This window comes from Haplochromis burtoni, unplaced genomic scaffold, assembly GCF_018398535.1.
Source record: "Haplochromis burtoni strain Fernald_Lab_line unplaced genomic scaffold, NCSU_Asbu1 Contig_243, whole genome shotgun sequence".
Classification (NCBI taxonomy): domain Eukaryota; kingdom Metazoa; phylum Chordata; class Actinopteri; order Cichliformes; family Cichlidae; genus Haplochromis; species Haplochromis burtoni.
The window spans coordinates 846,990-869,399 of record NW_024582604.1 but is presented as its reverse complement, the minus strand read 5'-3'; the positions used below and the strand labels follow the sequence as shown (position 1 = coordinate 869,399).

The 22,410-nt window shown below is 38.5% G+C and overlaps 1 protein-coding gene across 1 annotated transcript; it reads left to right on the top strand.

Moving 5' to 3' along the window:
* Positions 1 to 501: 501 nt before the first annotated feature.
* LOC102290854 (polypyrimidine tract-binding protein 2) lies at positions 502 to 20,444 on the top strand. The gene is made up of 17 exons (XM_005938183.3): positions 502 to 649; positions 1,901 to 1,922; positions 2,086 to 2,137; positions 2,435 to 2,598; positions 3,308 to 3,379; positions 3,471 to 3,542; positions 3,656 to 3,814; positions 5,032 to 5,142; positions 5,824 to 5,992; positions 8,322 to 8,399; positions 9,883 to 9,995; positions 12,380 to 12,413; positions 14,726 to 14,818; positions 15,203 to 15,319; positions 17,595 to 17,694; positions 17,773 to 17,850; positions 18,586 to 20,444. Exons 1-17 carry the CDS (start codon positions 642 to 644, stop codon positions 18,713 to 18,715), a joined length of 1,572 nt encoding a protein of 523 aa, XP_005938245.1. The 5' UTR covers positions 502 to 641; the 3' UTR covers positions 18,716 to 20,444.
* The last annotated feature ends 1,966 nt before the right edge of the window (positions 20,445 to 22,410 follow it).

The following is a 22,410-nucleotide window of genomic DNA, read 5'->3' as shown; positions in this document are numbered from 1 at the left end:
TTCACAAACAGACATAGTCATTTCTGTAATTTATATCCCTATCCATTCCACTGTAAAGGATCTGACTGATTATGATGTGAAGGCGATGCTCACCTCTGACACCTGGTCAGTGCTGGGCCTTTTTGCAGGTGCACAGGGGCATATATTCATATCATTGTCAAAAATTACACCAATTTACCACCGGAATTCAGCATTAAGAGCATAGCTGCCTGTTAGAGCTGGAGTCTGCTGCAGTGCTCACCAAGCAGACACTCTCACAAGCATGTTGTAGACTTCTACAGGACTGGGTTGTTCCGTGTGCAAGTGGCAGTGAATGAATACCTGTGTCTGTGAAATTAAATTATTTGCTCATGATTTGATGTTTTATCCTACGCAGGGATTTTAACATAAATATAATTCAAGCATATGAGTCTGTAGAGATTCATTTGCTTTTGGAGCCAGCTTCAAGCAGCCTCTAAAATTCTACAGTCGATCTCCCTTTCCCCTCCTCAGCAAAGGTTGGCAGTAAAGCACCTGATGTTACTGTTGTTCACCCTTAAAAGACACGAAGAGGAAGAAGAAGAAGAACGCCCATTTTGCTTAGAGTGTCCGCATCGAAGAGTACAGAAATATCAACAGACAGAAGAGGACAAAGAGCTGCAATGGACGGGTAAATGTATTTATGTTGCAGCTGGTGCTTTTGGGTGTGCCCTCCACAGCTATGCGTGGGCCGTATTCAGAATAAAGCATTTCCCCTGCTCGGTTTGACACAGGCTAAATGTTAGCTCCCCTGCAAATCGTGAAGCTGTATAAAGCGAAGTGCACGACGTTAGCTAGCTAACGTCACGAAATGTATTACTGAAATGTCTTGATTGTGTGGGGAGCATTATTCAGCAGTATGTTTTATGTGTCTTTTTCTAACGTAATGGTAATGCCTCGTGTTAACAACCTAGTTAGATTAAGACACTTATGCGTTTCGACGTAATAATGCATTGTTTTGTGTGTAAAATAAAATTGAACGTTTGCTTGCTACATTAACAAAGCTGCCGGTAACAGTGGAATCAATGTAAGTGGTTTCATGGCATTGGCGACTATTACTGTCAGTTATTACAATTTTAATAAGCGATTAGTTAACCCGGCGTTAATGAATCATGTCAAAGCCGACATGACTTGACAGTTGGTGCTGCTCGCGCATTAACTGAAAGCAGGCTCCTTTGTCTGGAATAATGTATACTACACTCACCTCTGTCGGGGTATTGTACATTAAGGGTTTAAAAATATATATATTATTATTTCACTGTGAGAGTGCGTCGCACAACAGTTTGTGCAGTTAACTATATGCAAAATAATGCAATAAATAAAGGCGGTTTTTTGGATTTAGGTTTGTTTTAAAACACTTTAGCATCAGTATCAGGTGCTCATACTGCTCGGACTGTACATTTGGAAAGAAAATGGATAAACGAAAGGTGTGTAAGAGGAACGTATATCAGTTTAGTAAATATGGCCATATTCAAAGCAGGCTGTAAAGTTGGTGGGTGTGTTGAAACAGAACAAATGTGATCTGTATTGTTTTTCTTCGAGTAGTAATATGATTTAAGGGAATATTGGCACCAAAACGACATATACTTTGTCATTTTTGTTACTCGCCTAGACGGTACAGTTTCTACTTAAAGCTCTGAAATAAGAAAATCAGTTGTTTTACAGACTGCATTGATAGTTGTATCTGTGCAGTCATCAGAGCTCCAAAGTATCGACGGTAATAAATGAACACAAGTTAAATTCTCACCAGCAACATAATCATTTCCAATTTTACTAAGCAATACTTCAATTTTGGTTTTAATTATGAGAACAATTACATTGTTTCAGTGCTCACGAGATTTGCAGTTTATCCTTAATCTCTTTTCCCATTTGTTTTTGGCAGTGATGTTGCGGTTGGTGTGAAAGTAAGTTGTATTGCTGAGTTTTGGTTTTTTTTCCCTCTACTCTTAACAATTATGTATTCCCTGACTGTTTGACATGATCTTTTAGATTTTTCTTTGTATACCTTTCAGATTTTGTTGAACATAGAAATTTTAACTTTTTTTCTTTTTTTGCTTGTTTTACTAGAGAGGCTCAGATGAGCTCAACATGTACGGTAGCAGCCCCAACTCTATGACTGGTGAGTTCAGTTGTAGCTTGAATGGAACCCACAAGCACCTCCTTAAAAAGTGTTTTACGTGCATATGATACGTGACCTAAAAGATAAATTCAGTGCTAACGGTTCCCAATATTTCTTTTCTCTGTCAAGTCATGATTTCACATTACAAGTTCATAATAGTTCTGTTCTTACTTCTTTGTTACAGTGATCCTTGAAAATGTGTCAGTGAACAAGTATGCCCAATAACATGACCCAAACTGTGTGGTTTGATATGAAAAGCTATTGATCCTTAATGTTTGTCTCTATGTGCATATTCAGCGAATGGCAGTGACAGTAAGAAACAACGCCTGGACGAATCACCTCCCTCCAGAGTCCTCCACATCAGAAAACTTCCCAATGAGGTGTCAGAGACTGAAGTCATCGCTCTGGGGCTGCCCTTTGGAAAGGTCACCAATATACTGATGCTAAAGGGGAAAAACCAGGTGAGCTACAGTGAAATATTCTCGCTTCGGCTAGTGCTAGGATGGAAAATAAAACATTCAACTTTTACACAGAATGGGAAATTAACTATTATGCACTGGGCCTAATGCAAGGAAAAAAGGCTATTTTCAGCCGCTCCCTTATTCCAAAGGTGTCACAACAGCAGTGGTGTGATTTGTCAGAATCCAAGAACTGAATACTGTAAATAGATGATTTTACATTGTAAACTGCAAAAGAAGATGATACTAGTTATCACTTTACCCCCAAAAGCAAATGTTGAAAGGACAAAACTTTCCTAGCGAGTACTCTTGTAACAGTTACGTTTCTCTATCAAAATATGCTAATATTTGCATGTGCAATGACAATAAAGTTGAATTCTATTCTATTCTATTCTAATACAGCAAATTTAGAAAAAAAAGCTCTCACATTATTTTAGTCACGGAAAGCCATTACTAACATAAGGTGAGCAGAGTTTATTTCCCCCCCAAAAATTCATTCCTATATTGAATGAGCGTCTGGCCAGTTATGAATACAGGTGGACTTACTAGTTCATTAAATTCAGTGAGACTGTGTCTGTTCCCCGGGGGCTTTCATTGGTGTTATTGATGCTCTGTGAAATTAGCCATTTGTGTTAATTTTTTCCTGGATTTTTTGTCACCTCAACTGTAGCATTATCATTCTTCAAAAGTTGAACATGGTGTACCTTTCCAGGCTTTTCTTGAGTTGGGCACAGAGGAAGCTGCTGTAACTATGGTGAACTACTACACAGCTGTCACACCACAGGTCTGAAGTACAACCTTTTCTATAAGCATTAATGTTTTCCGCTGTTGCTTTAATTCTTAGTAACTAATATGTGGATTTGTATTGTATTCAGGTCAGAAATACTCCAGTCTTCATCCAGTATTCCAACCATAAGGAACTGAAAACAGACTCTGCTCTTAACCAGGTAGATGGATTTATTTATTTGTATTTGTACACTAAAGACTGTCCTTCACCCAGTCCTCGATGAATTAATCTTAAATCACCTTATATTGTTGTGTCTTTTCTCTTTCCATTCAGAGGGCCCAGGCAGTACTGCAGGCAGTGTCAGCAGTTCAGGATGGAAGCTCTCCGTCCTCTGACCCAGGAGTTTTGGACTTAACTCCACCCCCCAGCCCTGTCCTGCGAATTATCATTGACAACATGTTTTATCCTGTCACATTAGATGTTCTACAACAGGTAAAACATGAATACTAAATTTGGCATTATGTTTGGTATTCACAGTCTGGTATTTTCTGATGTTTGGACTACAGGTCAGAAAAAGAGCACAGAAATAAACTAAGGGTGCATATATCCGATATTTCGATCAGATATCCAGTACTGACCCCAAAACTGGATGGTAAAAATGGTAAATGGACTGGTTCTTATATAGCGCTTTTCTACTGAGCACTCAAAGCACTTTACAAGATGTCATGACAATGGACTGATCTATAGTTTAAGTCCTTCCTTTCAATTCTGTGTTTGTGTGCTATCCAACAGCTAGCTGCAGAGCTAAGGTAGCATAAAGCTAACCTCAGTTATACAAAGCAGCAGCAGTTTGGAGGCATTTCTCACTGCCAACAAAGTTTTCTTGCTCAACTGTAAACTGTGGTTAGAGTGACCTGACATGACTGAAAACATAGGATGACACAACTTTGCTTTTTCTCACTTTGTCTCCCTCGTTCACTTTCACTCCTATTATATTCTTTCGTAGAGGCATTACATCAGGTCCCAGAGTGAAGGACATTGGTTTGGTTTAACACTTCATGGGAAGCTTTTATTATGGTAACATAACATGATGTTGTCAACTCACTCATATTATTTGCCTCCAGATCTTTAGCAGTGCCACACTTCAAGTGTCTGTGAGAAGAAAAAGCATTAATTACTGTGACTGTAATTGGTAGCACTATGTAGGCAGGATAGCGACTTAATTTAAAACTGGTATCGCATCATACTCAGCATTGGCAGATGTCCGCAGCCAACGTATTGGATGTTATCTGGAAAAAAATGAATCGGTGCATCCCCACATTGATCATCATCCCCATAAGACTTTTCAAAAGCTGTTTTTGCTGACTAGTCATTTATCTATATAGTTTGAAACTGTTATCATAACAAATCTAATTGGTGGGACACTGGTTTAGCTCACTGGGTTGAGCATGTGACCTATATATAGCCTTAATACAGAATCCTGGGTTTGATCTGCCTCGAGGCCATTTACTGTACATTTTGCACGTGGTCTTTCTCCCAGCTTTCCTCTCTTGTCTCCACTGTCCATCATTACAAATAAAGGGTAAAAAGACCTCAAAATACATTTAAAAAAAAGAAAAAATTGTGAACCTTACTCAGTTTAAGTTTGCTGCTCATGGTTTTATGGTGTTTGTTATTTTTTTTTCTTTCTTTTCTTTTCCTCTTCTCAGATCTTCAGTAAGTTTGGGACCGTAATGAAGATTATAACCTTCACCAAGAACAACCAATTCCAGGCTCTTCTGCAGTTCAGTGACCCCGTCAATGCACAGCAAGCTAAACTGGTGGGGCCACAAATACACAAACTGGAGCTAACACTCAGAATGCAGACTTACTTATTTCGAATTAGAATGGGAAGCAGATTCCAGGATTCTTGGTTCTGTGGAACCAGCTTCCAGTTTTAATTGAGGAGCCAGACATCCTCTCTACTTTTAAGATTAGGCTTAAAACTTTAATTTCGATAAAGCATATAGTAAGGGCTGGATCAGATAGCCCTGAATCCTTCCTAGTTACACTGCAATAGGTCTTTGCCTTCCCATTGTTGTAGAAGCGCAAATAAAGTATGCAGGCAGATGTATAAATGGCTGACAAAACCAGAAAAAACAATGCTTAATGTGTTGAGCCACTACATGCTGACAGAGTAGCAACAGTGTCTAACACTTTCTTTTCTCCAGGGTTATTAAAGTATATCTCTGTAGGCTTTAGATCTGTCTTTCTATCTGTCGCCATCTATGTACCAAAATACAGTTGTACAACATTGTCGTTGTTGTTGTTGTTGTTAATAAAAATAATAATCTGGTACTGACCTCAAAATATGAGTTAGGAAGTGCTTTGCTCTATTGATTTCGTCTGACATCTTAAAAAAATTTCAGTATTTGATACCACAACATTGACTGCATGAACAGAATCAACTTTTGGAGACTATTGTACAAGCTTTTATTTCTCTTTTGTTCCTTTTACTTCAGTCTTTGGATGGACAGAACATCTATAACTCATGCTGTACTCTGCGGATAGACTTCAGTAAACTGGTCAACGTTAACGTCAAATACAACAATGATAAGAGTCGAGATTACACCAGGCCTGATCTTCCTACAGGAGATGGAGAGTCAACCAACAAGGATCATTCTTTACTGGGTAAATAGACCACCTCCTGAATCCATCTACCAAACATCAACTTATCTGTCCCTCCATTTATCCATAACCCTGTACTGTCACGTTCATAACTCCATTTTTTTGCTTTAGTTGGAACACATCCACAAAGAAATTCTTTTGCCAGTCATGGGTCAATTTAAGGAAGTGAATTTGAAGCCAGTTTACCGACACATTATTACAGTTACACTGAATATGTCGTAATCCTTTCCGCTCTGTATTTGTTTGTGTATTTAAGAATAGAGAATAAAGAATGCAGTTAGTCATTATAATAATCAATCAATAAAGGCCAATAAATGCAAGTAAATAGATTGTTTGACCTACAGAGGGATGCATTTAAAATTAACTTTGAAAATTAAAGTGAATAAATGATCTGGCAGACATGTGTGGGTCCCTTCATGTGTATGCCTCCCCAGACAATTATGACCATCCAACTGGAAGCATAAAGTTCTCATTGGATTCTCCAGACCCTTTCAGATCGTTCACATGTGCTCATGATGAACCTGCTTTTTCTAATCTCTGAAAAACACAGTGCGCAAGTGGTTGACCTGCCAATTCTGGTATTCTGTGGCAAATGCCAGTCGGGCTCCACAGTGCCAGGCAGTGAGTCCAGGGCCCACTAGAGAACACTGGACCCTAAGCCACCCTTGTGAAGTCTGTTTCTCTTGTTTGGTCAGTTTGGAAATTTACACTACTGGTAAATTTCCTGGAGGTCATTGTGTTGGGCAAGATTTCTGTCTCCCATCTGTGTCTTGGAATCTCCCGAGACTGTCCTAGGAGACATCGGACACTAAGAAACCTTCTGGCCGTGGCACGTATCGATGTGCCATACTGGAGGAGTTGGAATACCTGTCCAATCTCTGTAGGGGCTAGGTATCGCTGGTAGCGTCTCGCTACCAGTAGAGACACTGATAATAGCAAAATGCAAAACTAGTTAAAAAACATTAGAAAAGATAAAGAGGAAAACTTGTCAGTGGTCCCTACTTGTAAACCGTTCTTGTCACATTGTTGCCCCACTAGTGCACCTGTTGTTACTTTCATTAACACCAAAGCAGCTGTACCTGATTAACCTTGCCCTTTGCTATTTACCTGACCAGATCAATATCCCATAAGTATAACTGACTTGGTGCTAGGGTCTGGTCTGGGGTGTTTAAAGTTTCTGGGTAATATTATGAGTTGTCCTCTTTAGCCTGATAAAGTCTAGCACGAAACCGTTACAAAGAAATATATTGCACAAGTCGTTGATGGTGCATGGGAGTCAGTTAGAAATGTGCAATACTTCATACTTTTTGCAATTTATGCAGTATCAGACACAAAAGCAACTTTTCGTGTTATTGTCTTCATAAACTTGGTGTTCTTTTCTACTGCCCTTGTGCTCTTCCCTTTTACATTAATGTTATTCATTAATCACTCTGAATATATTCTGCAAAACAATCAACTTTAACACCTTGTTACTGTATTGTGTATTAGGAAGGGGCAAGTATTTGAATTGATCAACCAATCAAGAGTGTGACTTTCAAACAGACCCAGCTTTTTGCAGTGTAGTGCACATTAGTCATTTTGCTGTTTATACAGGATATTGAAAGCTTATTTTTCTCACAGGCTTCCTAAATATGCGTCTTCTGGGTCAGTACAGTAGGTGCACCGGGTCATCTCAACGAACTGCTTATGGTTGGGAAGCATAATGCTTGTTGCCAAATATAGTTGCGGCAAACGACACAAATTCTTACAAGCTTACATTACAAGATTACAAGTTTGTTGTAGTAGCTACAAATTAAACTGTAGACATAGAGAAGTATCTTCCATCTTTGAAGCAAAAGAGATCTTACTTGCATTTATTTCCATCAGGTTGTAGCTGTGGGTCAGTTTGTTACATTTTATTTGAGAAGCAAGTTTCTTTCTCTTAGACAAGTACACGTTATTCATAGCAAATGACACCATTTGTATACTGACTTTTGGATGTCCGTAACTTGTCTCTGGTCATCCTACTTGTACATAAATCATCTCTGTTCCTCTTTTTGTGAGGTGTCAGCTTACAGGTTGCTGGTGTATTGCAGCCATGCTGTAATGCTGATATATCTTAGATCTCATTTAAGCACAGAGTTCTTTTTTTAATGTTAATTTTGTCTCTTCTAATCTGGTGACGATGCAGTATCTGAGTAGTTTTTGATAAATATTTACTTATTGACTGTAATAACTCATTAAATATAATACTGTTATTTAGGCCAGTATGGATTTTTGTGATATTTGTACTCTTTGGTGCTAGGTTAGCTAAGTGTTGTGTGGTATAAATCTAGCTGTTATTGTCTTGTAGGTACCCCATCTGGAGCACTAGCTTCCTACTCTAGTGGAGGAGGTTACTCATCTTCTCTCTCCCTCTCCCAGGGTGGAGGTACCTATACTTTTTTTTCTTATTTTTGTTTTTCCATGACTGCCTCTGTTACTGCTGCCCTGTCTCCTGTCATGTCCAGCTATGATTACTATGAAAGCATAGTGGTTACGAAATAGGTCTGTTGATATTGGAACTAAATATATAAATGAGGCAAATAGTGGCCTTAAGAAACTGCTGTTTACCATCTTGTAAACAGTTGGGTTCTTTGCAGTCCCCTGTATTATTATAGTTCATCACATAATAAATGTTTTTTACAAATAATGTGCTGGCATTGATTAACCTGAACTATTTTTATGAGCTTTTTTAATCTTATTTTTAATATTTAAATATATGTATAGGTTGTGTTAAATTAGCTGAACTGTTTAAACTGTGCTTTTTCAGCTTAATTTAATAGCAATACTGAGAGTTTCAGAGATTTAAAGATTGCTGCGTTTTGAAGTCTTGAAGAATTTCTCTTTGTAGATTAACTTGTTCTGTTCACCAAAACACTTAAATGGTTTAAATGCAGGTTGTATGTTATGGCTGTTGATTTTTGTAAAAAAAAAAAAAATATAGAAATAATATTCAGTCAGATGTGTGAAAACTTTGCTCATGGTTGTTTTTCTTCCCCATGTTTTAAAATGAGGGGTCTTTGTTGAGAGTGTAAATCTGTGTTGATTCAAATGGCCCTGTTAGTTGAATGCAGTGAGATTTGGAGGGGGGGAAATGTTATGTGTGCTTCATTGTTGTCGACAGCTACACCTTCCCCCAGCTGTACAGTTACAGCTGTTACCTGTATCCACTAGCATATTTTTATTGGGTATGAAATAAAAGCAACTTGGAAAAAGCTTTAAAGGTTAATTAAAAAAACAAACAAAAAACTCAATAATAACTTATATTATTTACTATTGTTTTAACTGTTTAGCTGTTATCCATCCACATATGTTCCCCATTTACAGATTACAGCAGCCTTGATCATTCTTTGCTGTATGAATGATGTTGACTTTTGAAGGTTATGGGGCTAACAGCTTTTCTACTGGAAGCCCTGCTTCTCTATGTGGTTTACCTCTATAGAGAAGAAGCAAAAATGTTAAATGGTATAGTGCAGGTAATGTTCACTTTGGTGACCGTTCCCTTTCATTTCTGTAGTGCCAACAAGTACTACTTTTTCTTTTTTTTAAGTTGAGATAGCTAAAGTTAAATGGCAATTGTCATACCACCAATAACCTCAATCATGTCAGACCCTACCCTGAATTGGTTAGGTTGTCCATTTTGATTTCTTTTCATGTCTTTTTTTCTTTATCACATTTGAGGAATTGTTACATATTTCGTATTTCAGATCACAGTAGTTCTTTCATTTAGAATCTGTTAAACTGATAAAAAATAATAGCCCTGCCAATGCTTCATGCAGTTAGCTGACAATAAACAAGTGTGTTGGTGTTTCTAGTTTTTGTAGTTTAGTGTCTAATTCTGAGATGTGCCTTCTCTTGTGCTTTCCGAACAGGAGCCATCAGCCCTCTGAGTGCAGCAGCAGCAGCAGCAGCAGCTGCAGGTCGCGTTGCTCTATCAGGATCAGGAGTGTCAGGGGTCCTGTTGGCATCCAACCTAAATGAAGAGGTACACAAACCATGTGCATAATGTTAAAGTAATATTTTTAAGTTCTGTAAAATGCACTTATTTGAATTGTTGGATGCTGCTGAGGTTGGTAGTAGTGTAAATTCCTGTGTGGGCTGTGGTTGGATGTGTGCTATGTCTTTTGTGTGCTAAATTTTTCCCATATCTTCCTCCACTTAGCTAAAGTATAATACATCGTCTTGACCCCTAAGCTGTTTCAGGGTTTTCTTCACTTAGCACCAAAACTTTTTTCCCCAGTTAAATTGTCCAGTGTGGATTGGCCAATTTATCTTGTTTTCAAGAACTTTCTCAGATTCAGGAATGACTGTTAGGGAGTGGTGTGAGGGTGTGTGTGTCTGTATATGTGTGTTTTTGTGTCTGTGTGAGAGAGAGATGAATCTCCAGATTGATTTTGTTCTCCAAGACCCATCACAAGTCCTAAATTTTACTGTCTTAAAATATTTTCAACTACTTCATGTTTGATCCCATTGTGTCTGTCAGATGGTGAGAGGTTTCTCTGTAATAAACACCTGCATACTTGTATATTTTTTATCATAGCATTCTATTTAGTCTTTCAAGTTTTTGTTAATTTTCTAAGTGTAAATGTGCAACTATTCTGTCATCTGTTTTTCCAGTATCTTCTGTACCTGTTATCTTTTTCTGTGTTCCATCTCTCTATCAAACTCCTTCTCTTTTCCTCTCTCTCTGTCTGTCTTTGTCCCTCTCTGTATTGAAATGGACTTCTTAGTAAAATAGTGGTTTCACACTTCTACCCTTAGTGCAGGAGCTGTATCCTGACCGTTTCATAAGAGCACACAGTTTTCTCTGGTGACCAATCCGCTTGAGAGCAGCAACTTCCACATACACTTGGGAGTCTGCTCAATACAGTCCATTTGTTGAGTAGTGTTTGGGTGTGGTGTGGCCATTCTTCATATTGTAAGTGTCGAACCCAAGTGATGTTTTTCAGTCACTTGCTCATTCTTTCTCAACTCTGTCATCAAATGTATGGATGGATTTTAGCTGTTTTAACACAGTAGACTTGAGTTTCCAGTTTTCATAGTAAATAAGTCCCAGACAATGAGCAAAACTTTAAAAAAAGCTTTCATCCATCTTGAACATTCTAAAATTTTTCGACTAATTTTGGTAGTAGTAAAATGTGACAAACTGACACCCTTGTTTTGGCAATGGCCTCTGTTAACACAGAGGATCTTGTTCCAGGGTTGGACTACTTATAGTGATGACACAAGGACTTATTTGAAACGTTAGATTTTTTTTTTTTTAAATAGGATGAAATTTGTAAAATGAATACATGTTCTTTTATGAATAGCTTTTTAGATCGTCCTGGTTTTAAATTGCCGTACATGGGAATGCGCCGACCCAATGCCAGTCATGACTCTGAAAGCTATATTAGGTATTCTTTCATTGTAGTTTGCTTTTACAAACAATGATTCCCAGTCTCCTCCTCAGAGGGATGGAAACACCTTTGTATTTTAGTACTAGCGGACTATTGGATCGGTACTCCGTATTAGCAGGTATATTACAGGTGTTATTGCCTTGGATTGGTGCATCCCTAGTAATGTTTGAATGAATAATTTATTGCTTTGCATTTAAGTGGTCTAGCTCCATTGTTTGTATAAAGCTCCTCCACACTTGTCAGTTTGATCTGCCAGACATGGATGGTGGTTCTTGTGGTGCTCGATGCCTCCAGCCATCTGCTTCATGGTACTGTGTCCTTTTGGTTTGATGTGTCCTGCTGCTCACTCTTCCACTCACTCTTTGTTTTTTTGTTTATTATTCTACCTGCCTTCCATTGTTTTGTTTTGTTTTCTTCGCTGTTAAATGCATTCCGAAAGAAATGTTTGCATATGTGTGTAAACAAAACTGGACTGTGTGTTTGAAATCCAGCCAGCAATCAATCAGACTCCGTTGATATTCCACTGATGCTCTGTTTACTGACCTCTGCTTTGGTTTTTGTCCTCCTCTCCTCCTTTCTCCTTTCCCTGCCTCCTTTTTTCCCTCCTCTGCTCCCCCTTCACACATTTATTTTCTCTCCATGTGGCCATCCATTCTTTACTGCCGCACACTTCTCTTAACCCGCAACCAATCATCTACATTTGCCCTGAATTATTTTGCCTCCTTTCTCACTTTTTACTCTTCACTTTTCTCACTCTGATCTAAAACCAATTTGGTTTTGCCATTTTGACCCTCCTCCTCTCCGAAACTCCCACTCCCCCATGGCCTTCATCTTTGCTCCACCCCTCACCATCATGGAAACCACCACCCCTCGTCCAACGCTGGGCGGTCTGATTTCTACCTTCGTCTCTCCTCTTCCTCCTCCTCTGCTCCTCCTCTTCCTGTCCTCTGCTCTGCGGTCTCTCTCTCTAAAGATGGTCACGCCTCAAAGTCTCTTTACCCTCTTCGGTATGTTCAACCTCTACTATTCTATCTGTATATCTCTCTCTGTTAATCAAGTTTTGTTCACTTTCTTCAGTGATGTCGTGGACTTCTGTATCTTCCTGTATTTCCAAGCCTTTCTCTATTATATTGTGTACTCAAGAGTTCAAATATACTTCTGTCACCACATTAAAAGTGCAGTGAGTCTGACAGATTGTCCATTCGGTCAGCTTATCTCTAAACTCAAGACACCAAAACCACTTACATATATACCCTATAACGCATAAGAACTCTGCCTGGTCCACAGTTGGTGTAGCAGGCCTTCAGTCAAAAGACAAGTTTCTGTTTTGTTTTTTGTTGTTGGTGTTTTCTTTTTACATGTACAATTACAGAAAGACGAAAAAGCCAAACTGTCAACTGCATATATGTATCTAAAATACTGCACCATATTTTCTTCAACTTAAGAATTTTTTCAAGTCAATAGTCGGGTGTCTCTGTGAACACTGAGAGAGCTTTTAATTGTTCATACTGAGCATGGAAAAAAAATGTATGGTATATGGACAAAAGTATGGGGAATCTTAAAATTTAGGTGTGTTTTGACTCTTTGCCACAGGAGTATAAAATTATACATCTAGCCATGCAGTCTGCAATTTGTGGAAGAACTCATTGAATTGGAGCATGGTACAAAAATAAAATGGTGATGTTGCAATAATTCAAATCGTAAAAGTAAAGTAAAGGTACAGAGGGGGGTCACTAATGCTCTGCTGACCCAAACATCCTCTGCCATTAACATCAACACAAAAACTGTCCACCAGGAGCTTCACAGCATGGTTTTCCATGGCTGAGCAGCTTCTGTACGTGTAGCTGGCATTGACAAGGTTTCAGACTGAGCTTAACAGTTTATGATATATCTTTAGTTTTGCATGTTTCTCGTACCACAGCACACACAGACCAGTAAAAACAAGAGAAAATGCTTTTTTAATATCCATGGCCATTTAGAATCACCAGTTAATCTAACATGCATGTCTTTGGACTGTGGGAGGAAGCAGGATTTTTTTTAGTGGAAATCCATGCAGGTACAGGGAGAACAAGCCCCAGCCAGCCAGTGCTTGAACCAGTATTTGCTTTAATCACCCTAATTTTTTTCTTCTTCTTATAATTTTAAAACTGTACCCTAAAAGTGCATTAGGAAAGGGATTATTTAATGACTAGGAACCTGTTTCAGTGTTGATATGAACACCTGACTATTGTTTTAGGACTAACCTTTAAATACATAGAACATCTGCCTGTGAAAATGTAATTCAACTGCTTCATTGTAAAAGTGAGCGCTGAAAGGTTTTACAGCCAGTAGAAGTAATAGAAGCGTTGTTAGAGCACCACAGCAACCACAAATGAGATAAAATTTGTTTTAGATGAAATGGCAAAATAAATATTTGTTCCACTCTCAAGTTTATTAGCAAAGACCACAGCAGAAAGTATTGCATCCCTGCAGATTTCTGCTGTCTTTCTCCTTGTGCCTTGGCTACCATGTGTCTTTTAGTGGGTTTTTATTTTTTCCTTCCTTACTGATAATCAGGTTGATCACGACAGTCCTGTGTACTCATTAAGACTCATTCTTGCGCTACTTTTCTTTCTATCCTTTTTTTTCCTAGATTTTGTTTTAAACAAGTGCAGTCAGTTTGCAGTTGGATTTTGCAGCCAATCAATCCTCTAAATAAGTTGTGTCACAAAGGTCACATTGGACTGTCGAGTAGCACGAGAGTTTCTTGCCTTTACACTCATATAAACTAGTTTTTAGTTTTTGCAACTCCAAGTTGTCCACGGTTCAAAATATCTCCATTCAAAATCACTGAAAAGATATCAGTCGTTCTGACTTCTAACTAAGTCATGTTCCTGACTTAGTTTACTCTATATTTGTTTAATGACGTGTATTTTTGACCATGTCCGTGTCTAGTTTTCCATTTTGAATTGCATTATTAGGCTGGATTTGTGAGTCCTGCATACACTGCTCAATAATCAATCAGGTGTCATTGCTAAAGCTCAACCACGATTTTCTCATTGGTTCACAGTCATGATATAAAACTACTCAGGTTCACAGAGGCATTTTATTGACTTTAAAGTTGAAGTCAAATGGGAAGATTCCATCTTTTTCATTTGTCTTTCTAGCACTAACTTTATTCCTTCCATCCTTCACACTTCTCCTTTTTTTATCTTCGTCGGCTCCATCTCTCCTGCTCTATCTGTCTTCTTTCTCTTCTCCCCTGCTCTCTTTCTCTCCTATCGATCTCCCTCTCTCGCTCGCGCTCGTTCTCTCTCGCTCTTTCTTTCTGTACCTTCAGGGGTCTATGGTGATGTGCAAAGGGTAAAGATACTCTACAACAAAAAGGACAGCGCTCTGATTCAGCTGTCAGATGGCAACCAGGCTCAACTTGGTAAGTTTGAGATCATTTAAGGCATGATGCTTGTATTTTTACAATCACTGTTTCAGGCTTAATGTGAAAACTTGCCAGTTCCACTGGTTGACATATTTTGAAGAACTCTTTAGGAAAAATGTATTTATTTATTATAATACATTTATTATTTCACTGAAAAAAATGTTCTGTTAAAGATTCTCATTGATATGAAGAAAATGAAATGTGCTTTTGTTTTTGTAGCGCTTGAGATTTGCATGTACAAAGTCACTTGAGTAGTGCAGTGATTTTGATGATTACAGTACAGTAATCATCAAAATCACTGCATCAGAAAATTTCATATTGTCAACATTTGTCAGATTTCAAGTTTTTTTTTCTCTCTTGGTTTGCATTTCTCACCTGTAGCCATGAGTCACCTGAATGGTCAGAAGGTGTTTGGTAAAGTGATGAGAGTGACACTGTCCAAACATCAGACTGTGGCTTTGCCCAGAGAAGGACTGGATGACCAACTATTAACTAAAGGTAAGATGATCCTGGAAGGCAACAAGGCAGTATCTTTCATGTTGCTTGTTGTGTATCAAAGGATTAACCCAGCCACGGGGGGCCACAGTATAATGGCTTGTCCAAAATAGTAGCACTTTTTCCTGTAATCATCATTAAAACCTTTGGTGGGAGTCCTTCATCAAACCACCTGTTTAACAAACTCCGATGTGAAGAAAAGCAAACTTTGCAGCTGCTCGCATCCACTGCCACTTTTTACACAGTGAAAAATCTGCAGTAATGCTACAAAGGTTGTACTGAAATATACAGAAGTTAAAATGAAACATGCAGATGAACTGTTAATGTAATCCAATTTGGTGTTTAAATTAGACAACTGGCTGAAGGCTGGAGACAGCCATTCTGTTTTAATTTTTTAACAGTGTACAAACTTAAAACACTACAATTTCTAAAACTTTTGTTTTTGTACCTTTGAATATTTATTATTGCTCATTAATGAGACAAAAGTATTTCTTATCCAATTTATCGATGGAATAATCAATGAAATACTTGATTACTAAAATAAGTGATAACTGCAGCCTTACTCCAAAGCTGGTGTCAAGCCCTGCATCAAGAATAGCTGCTCCCTACAGGTGTCGCCACTGCAGCCCAACGCTCTGTGTGTTTTCCTTCACTACACTCCAACAAATCCTGTATGGAAATCTCGTTATTTATGATCCACATGTTTGACTTTACCAAAATTTTGTGTGGCATACCAAAAAGATGATTGTGTGTCAAAGGAGAGACTTGACTTAAAAAAAAACGTTTGCTCACTTTGCCCCTTTGGATGTTACACTTCTATCGCCAGCTTCATTATTTTAAATAAAGAACATTGAAACAACTGTTATTTGATGAAAAACAGCTGTGGCCTGATCTAGTTACATAAGTGCATAAAACAATATGTATTAAAGGTAATTTAAGATGCTAGAAAGTTTTTTATCTGTCTTAATGGCAGCGCTGTCCTGCTTGGGAGAACCAGATGCCATATTCAAAGATTGTTCACCTAGTCCAGGGGTCTGCAACCTTTAACACCGAAAGAGCCATTTGGACCCGGTTTCCACGCAAAAGAAAACACTGGGAGCCGCAAATACTTTTTGACATCTAAAATAAAGATAACACTGTATATATTGTTTTTACCTTTATGCTTTGTGTGAACAACTAAGGTGTGTTGCTTATGAAATCCTTGAAGTGCTACAGAGAAAATTACATTTTATTTATGGTAATTAACACATTTTGAACTCTTAAAGAAATATAACAAAAGGAAAGCTGAACTAAAATGATCCATGTAGCAAAGAACAACTGTTATATCGCCTTTGGGCTTTTGGAGCTTTGACCTGACTTTTAAAAAATAATTGGAAAAAAAGCACTATGCTGCTGAAAAATGAAAAATAGATATTTGTTAAATTCTGCCTAAATATGTATTTTACCTGGTTAATGTGTGTGGCGGGGCGTGGTCTGCAGCGCCGCTGCAGGGGAGGCGACGCACTTGAGCGGTACCCGCATAGATAGCACCCGTCTGTGCTATCTATGCTGTTGTGTTATTATGTGTCGGGCTGTGAGCTGAAAAGCTACAGCCGGCTGTATGCGTACAGCAGCCGTGTCTGAAAAGTGGTCAGTAAAGAGAAGCTGTAAAGCGTGTTCATGGAAACATCGTCGGGTCTGCCGTGGTATGTTTACAATGGGACTTCTGCTCCTGAACCTCTGCGCACAGCGTCTGCAGATCGGGGCTGTACGAAGTGACTTTCATCTTTACGCAGGACTGTAAGCTGTCGTCTGTGAGGCGTGAGCGGCGTTTGTTTTTAACGTAGTTCACGGTGGAGAACAGCTGCTGACATAATGTGGATCCGAAGATCCATAATTGGCCTACCTGGGGTTGAAAGTCTCGATAAATGCCGTTTCTGCGGGTACACCGGCTTTCACGAGTGTGACGCTTATTTTGAGCAATGAAAAAATAATAGAATATAATTTTATTTTTATATTTCTATAATCTTCCAATTTAGAACTACAAGTTAAAAAAGAACTAACATAAATAAATCACACTTCAGCTAAATACTTCTAATTTATTTTCCCAAACCACGCGGAGCCGCAGTATAAGGACTAAAGAGCCGCATGCGGCTCCGGAGCCGCAGGTTGCCAACCCCTGACCTAATCCATGAGTCTAAAAATGTTTGTATTTTCTAGATTTGGTTATTGAATTATTAGCAAAACTTTTTAGCAGGTGTTTTTGTCAAGATGTGGATATTTTGTTTTCAATACACAGATTTTTCTGGCTCACCACTCCATCGCTTTAAGAAGCCAGGATCGAAAAACTTCCAGAACATCTTTCCACCCTCAGCAACGCTTCACCTCTCCAACATTCGGTAAAATAGCCACGGACACATTGTATTATTTATAATTCTTTGCTTCAAGGTTATAACAGTTGCTGTTTTCCTGTTTAGTGATGGGGTAGGAGAGGATGACCTGCGTCTTCTGTTCTCCAACAGTGGAGGGACTGTGAAGGCCTTCAAGTTTTTCCAGTAAGTAACCTTTCAGGATGAAGTTATTTAAGACACTATAAGTGGTATTCGTTCTACTTTACGTTAAAAGCAGTAAACTTTGAAACACTTTAGATAAGTAGCATGCAATTCACTGGGGTAACTTACAAAAGAACACTAGAACCACAAGGGGATCATTTTGACCCTTTGGAATTTTTTAAATTATGTAACTGGTCAAATTAAAACACTATCATTTCATATTCCCAAACCATTCCTATAATGGGTTTTTTCATCAAATGGGACATCATTTTGTTCCCATAGAAATTAATGAATAACAAGAACAGAACATGTTGGGTTGCCTAGTAACACATATTGTTTACACACATTTTGATGTGCATATTGCTATGACATGAGGCAGAGCTAGCTGGATGTGATGGATTGATAAAAGATGAATAGTTACTCCGGGATTGAAAGGTCGTGGGTGGGATGCTAAGTCGTGTCAGAGCGCGTTAAAGAAGGTGGAGTGTGTGACAGAACACATGGAGAACCTGGTGGCTGTACAGAGCAGTGAAATCCAGAGCTCAGCAGCCTGAGCTCCAACTGTTTATTGATTGATTTATTAATACATTCTAATATATATTTGAACATTGTAGCCTGTAATGAAATAATCAAATTATCAAATTCTGGCAGTTGTAATGTTAAAGAAGAAGTGAACATGAGTGAACATGTTTTTCTTGCTCCCTGTGACATTCAACTTTTCTTTGTTTCCCGATTAAGAGACCGTAAGATGGCTTTGATCCAGATGTCATCAGTTGAGGAAGGGATCCAAGCCCTGATGGATCTTCACAACTACGACATGGGAGGAAATCACCATCTGAAAGTCTCCTTTTCAAAGTCTACCATCTAATGCAAATCCTTGTCACACAAGATCTGCTCACATTCAGATCTGTGACAAGCCAACAAGTCACTGTCAGTGGTCCCCTTTTTGAAAATTTCCTTGGAATGGTTTTCAGTGAAAAAAATGAGAAAATCAGAATTTCACTACAATATATTTTCTCAACCAGTAGAAGCAGTGCTTACCTCAGTCTCAGCCCAGAGGCAGTTCTGCTTTGATCCGTACAACATGTTAAAGAGCAACTAAACACCAGCTGAATGTGTTATCTTTGTTTACCAGGGTTACAGGTGAAAAAGACTTCAAATCTAACCTGGTGTTGAGATCCTCTTTAGAGCAGTACAGACTGGTAGTTTTCATTTAAAGTGCGGTCTGTGGTTTATTTCGTGTTGAACTGTCTGTCAGAGTTGACCTCTCCCTGAATTTATCTTTGAAGTCTGAGTCACTTCTCTATGTATTCCTTTCTGAACCACCTACTCTTTCAGCAGATACCAGTTTAAACATCAGGCTGGCATTGTTCTGAAAGCCATTTACATCGTCTCTGCTCCTCTTTGGTTGTCTGTTATTTTAAGATGTTTTCTGGACTGTTCCGCTTCTTCAAATCTCATGTAGTTCATTGCCAAAGTATGACATGTTCAAGGGGAAAAGAAATCTAGCAGTGGGCATACAGGAGTCGAAAGAAATGTAAATATGACCAGTATTACATTAGAAGCACTCGTTACTTAGGGGGGGTTTCTTTACCTACATCCAGTCATTTTAAAATGTAGTTTAAACACCAAGTGTAACAACAGTTTTTAACACTTAATGCACAAGAGTCATTGTGTCGCAATTTCACCATTTCTGTTTTTTTCCCTTCACTTGCATACTTTCTTGCTGGTTATCCTGTCTCTGAACAATCATTTTGGAAATTGTTTCTACATTTAAAGAACATTAGAAAGTCTATTGTACCTTTTTTCTATATGATTTTAAAAAGATTTGTAGGAATGATAGTCATCGTTTGAAGTGAATTATGCTTGTTTCGGACATGTATGTCCCTGAAATGTCCTTCACAGCACAACATAGAATGTATCGACTCATTGTAATCATATTAAGGATGCAAAGGTGATGCCATCTGTTTCCTGTTTAAATCCCATCTCAGTCATTGGAAAAGCAGCCGTAAGTGGATGCACACACTCACATGCACAGGATTCTTGCTAATGCTATCTGTTTAAACAAGGGTTCAACATGTCATTCTGGTCTCTTGATATTAGGATAACCCATCGGGACCTAAGTACATGTGCCTTTAGTTTGATTTTACTGTTGTGTTTTTAAACAACATGTGTATTGGTAATGATTGCCAATCTTTTGTTGTAAACCTATGTTTGGAAAAAATGTCTTGTTAATTTTAAAAAGAAGCAAACCTTGTCTTTCAGTTCTCTTTGACAGTCCGTGGTTATTTATCAAAGTGAGACGCACAAAACTTGTCACTGTTTCAGCTGAGGTCGCCTCATAAGTTGGTTTTATTTCTCTCACCTCTCGATCTTGTTTCCAGCTGCAGAGTTTATTTTTAGACCGTTTTTAGATGATTCTTGTAAATTTTCTACCTGAGTTCAGTTTCTTTTGTGATAAGATTCAGATTAGCACAAATTAAACACGTCTTTTCTACCAACCAGCTCAAGTAAAATTGTGTTTGTGTATGTCTGGGTAGTTTCAGGCCTCTGCTCTCATCTGTACCTTATCTATAATAAACGTCTCTCACTCTGTTCACTTCTCTCTGCTCTCACTTCTTTCTCTCAGCTTTTCCCTCTTTTGGCTATTCTCTTCTTACCACACTTGCAGAGAAAAAACCCTGCGCCTCCAAGGAACATCATTTGTTCTGCCTACAGTCTCATTTAAAATAGAAAACAAAATTATTTTTAATATGAAGACACCTCCAGCAGAACAAGGCTCAGAGCTTTACCTCTGTTGTGTTTATAGCCTTTTGGTGCTTGGATTAATCAGAAATAACGCAACCTGCTGTGAGGTACAGACCATCCAAGAAATTTCTGCTTTAAATGGGTGAAATTCCACCGGAGTCCCTTGGCATTCTGACTCTCAAATAATTGTCTTCAATTGTATTTCCATTTAGTATTATCTCATGAATATTTGTTTCCATACATGGAGTAGCTGTGACTCAGGAGCTAGAGCAGGTTCTGAAGTATCTTTGAGCATGATACTGAGCCCCCAGTTGTTCCTGCTTTGTGTGTGTGTGAGAGAGAGAAGTGATGTACACCTTAGAGTAGTAGTGTAGTGACTGTTGAGTGCACAGTATGGGTAGAAAAGTGCAATATTGGTACCAGTTCATTTAAACATGAATAGTCGAGAACCATCAGGCTACTTTTTGGTCTTCTGGTTTGGGAAACAAGTGGTTAATAGTGATGTGTCACTATTAACAGCTTTGTAGTGAATCAGAAGAGCAAACTCCCACCAGTGAGAGCCGGCTCTCCAATTCTTTTTTATGAGGTTTGTTGTGTTGGCACCAGGGGCGTTTTAGCCCATTTTTGGGGGTGCCCAAAATTAATCAAAGCACCCCCAAAGATTTCTTACTTTTTTGACAATATTTGGTACAGGATATTGTCTTTTGTGTGTGTGTGTGTGTGTGTGTGTGTGTGTGTGTGTGTGTGTGATACACTGCAAAAAATATAGAAAGCATACAGTACTTGGTTGAGATGTAATATTTTAACAACAAAAGTATAGATAACCCCTCCTCCCTCCCAAAATGGTTTGTTCCAGCTCGCCTCTCCCCTGCTCTGGCTCTAGCGCTCTTGCTGCCAGAGCGATGGTGGCTGAGACGCAGCGGAGCGGAGGTGGAAGTGCCTGCCTTAAAACAGGACATATTAGCTGCATTTAACCTTCAGTTACTCTTTATATAGTTAGGTAGGAGTCAGACCATGTTTCTTTTTAGCTGAAAAATATTACACCTGGTAACCTGCTGTGTTGAAAACGTGTTTTCCGACTATGTTTGCTACCCTACAATCCGTCCTACTCTGTAGTAAAATAAGCGACATTTGACCGTCCTGCTGCTCCCATGTAAAATGTATACAGCCTATTTAAAATCTAAAACTTAAAAGTGTCTGCTGCCTGCTGTTGTTACCACTGTCCTGTCTGAAAAGGAATGAGAGATGCCGGTTATTCTGTCATATGTGCCGATATTAAACCCAAGGTACTTACCAGCTAACTGACTGCATTCCCATTAGCCTTATAACTCCTGTTGTGTGTGTGTGTGTGTTCAGAGAGACAGCCAGGTTCATAATGGATATAAGGAAGTTTTTTTCAAAAAAAGAGCCACATTCAGTTAAAAGTGTAAGATCAAATTATCCGTCAATAAAGGATAATGTTGGATCAGTGTTTCAGTATTTATATCTTTTATTAGATGTTCTTGTGTTTGGTTATTTGCCTGTTGGTTGAAAGTACACTGAGAGGGGACTTTTATATTAGTGATTTCAATAGTATTTTTTTCATATTAATTTAACTTTTTTCATCTAATACAATCTATTTGTGTATGATTGTCAGTCCAAAGAGGGAGAGGGGAAAGTACAAGGTCAGGAAGAATCAGGTAAGAAAACAGACAGGGAATAGTGATGGGCAAAACAGAAACTGTTAAACTGCTTGAGAGAGTTGACCACCAAACAGTGCTAGATTTGCCAACCTCAAGGTGAGCTAAATAAAAGAAAAAATCTGCAGAGCCATAT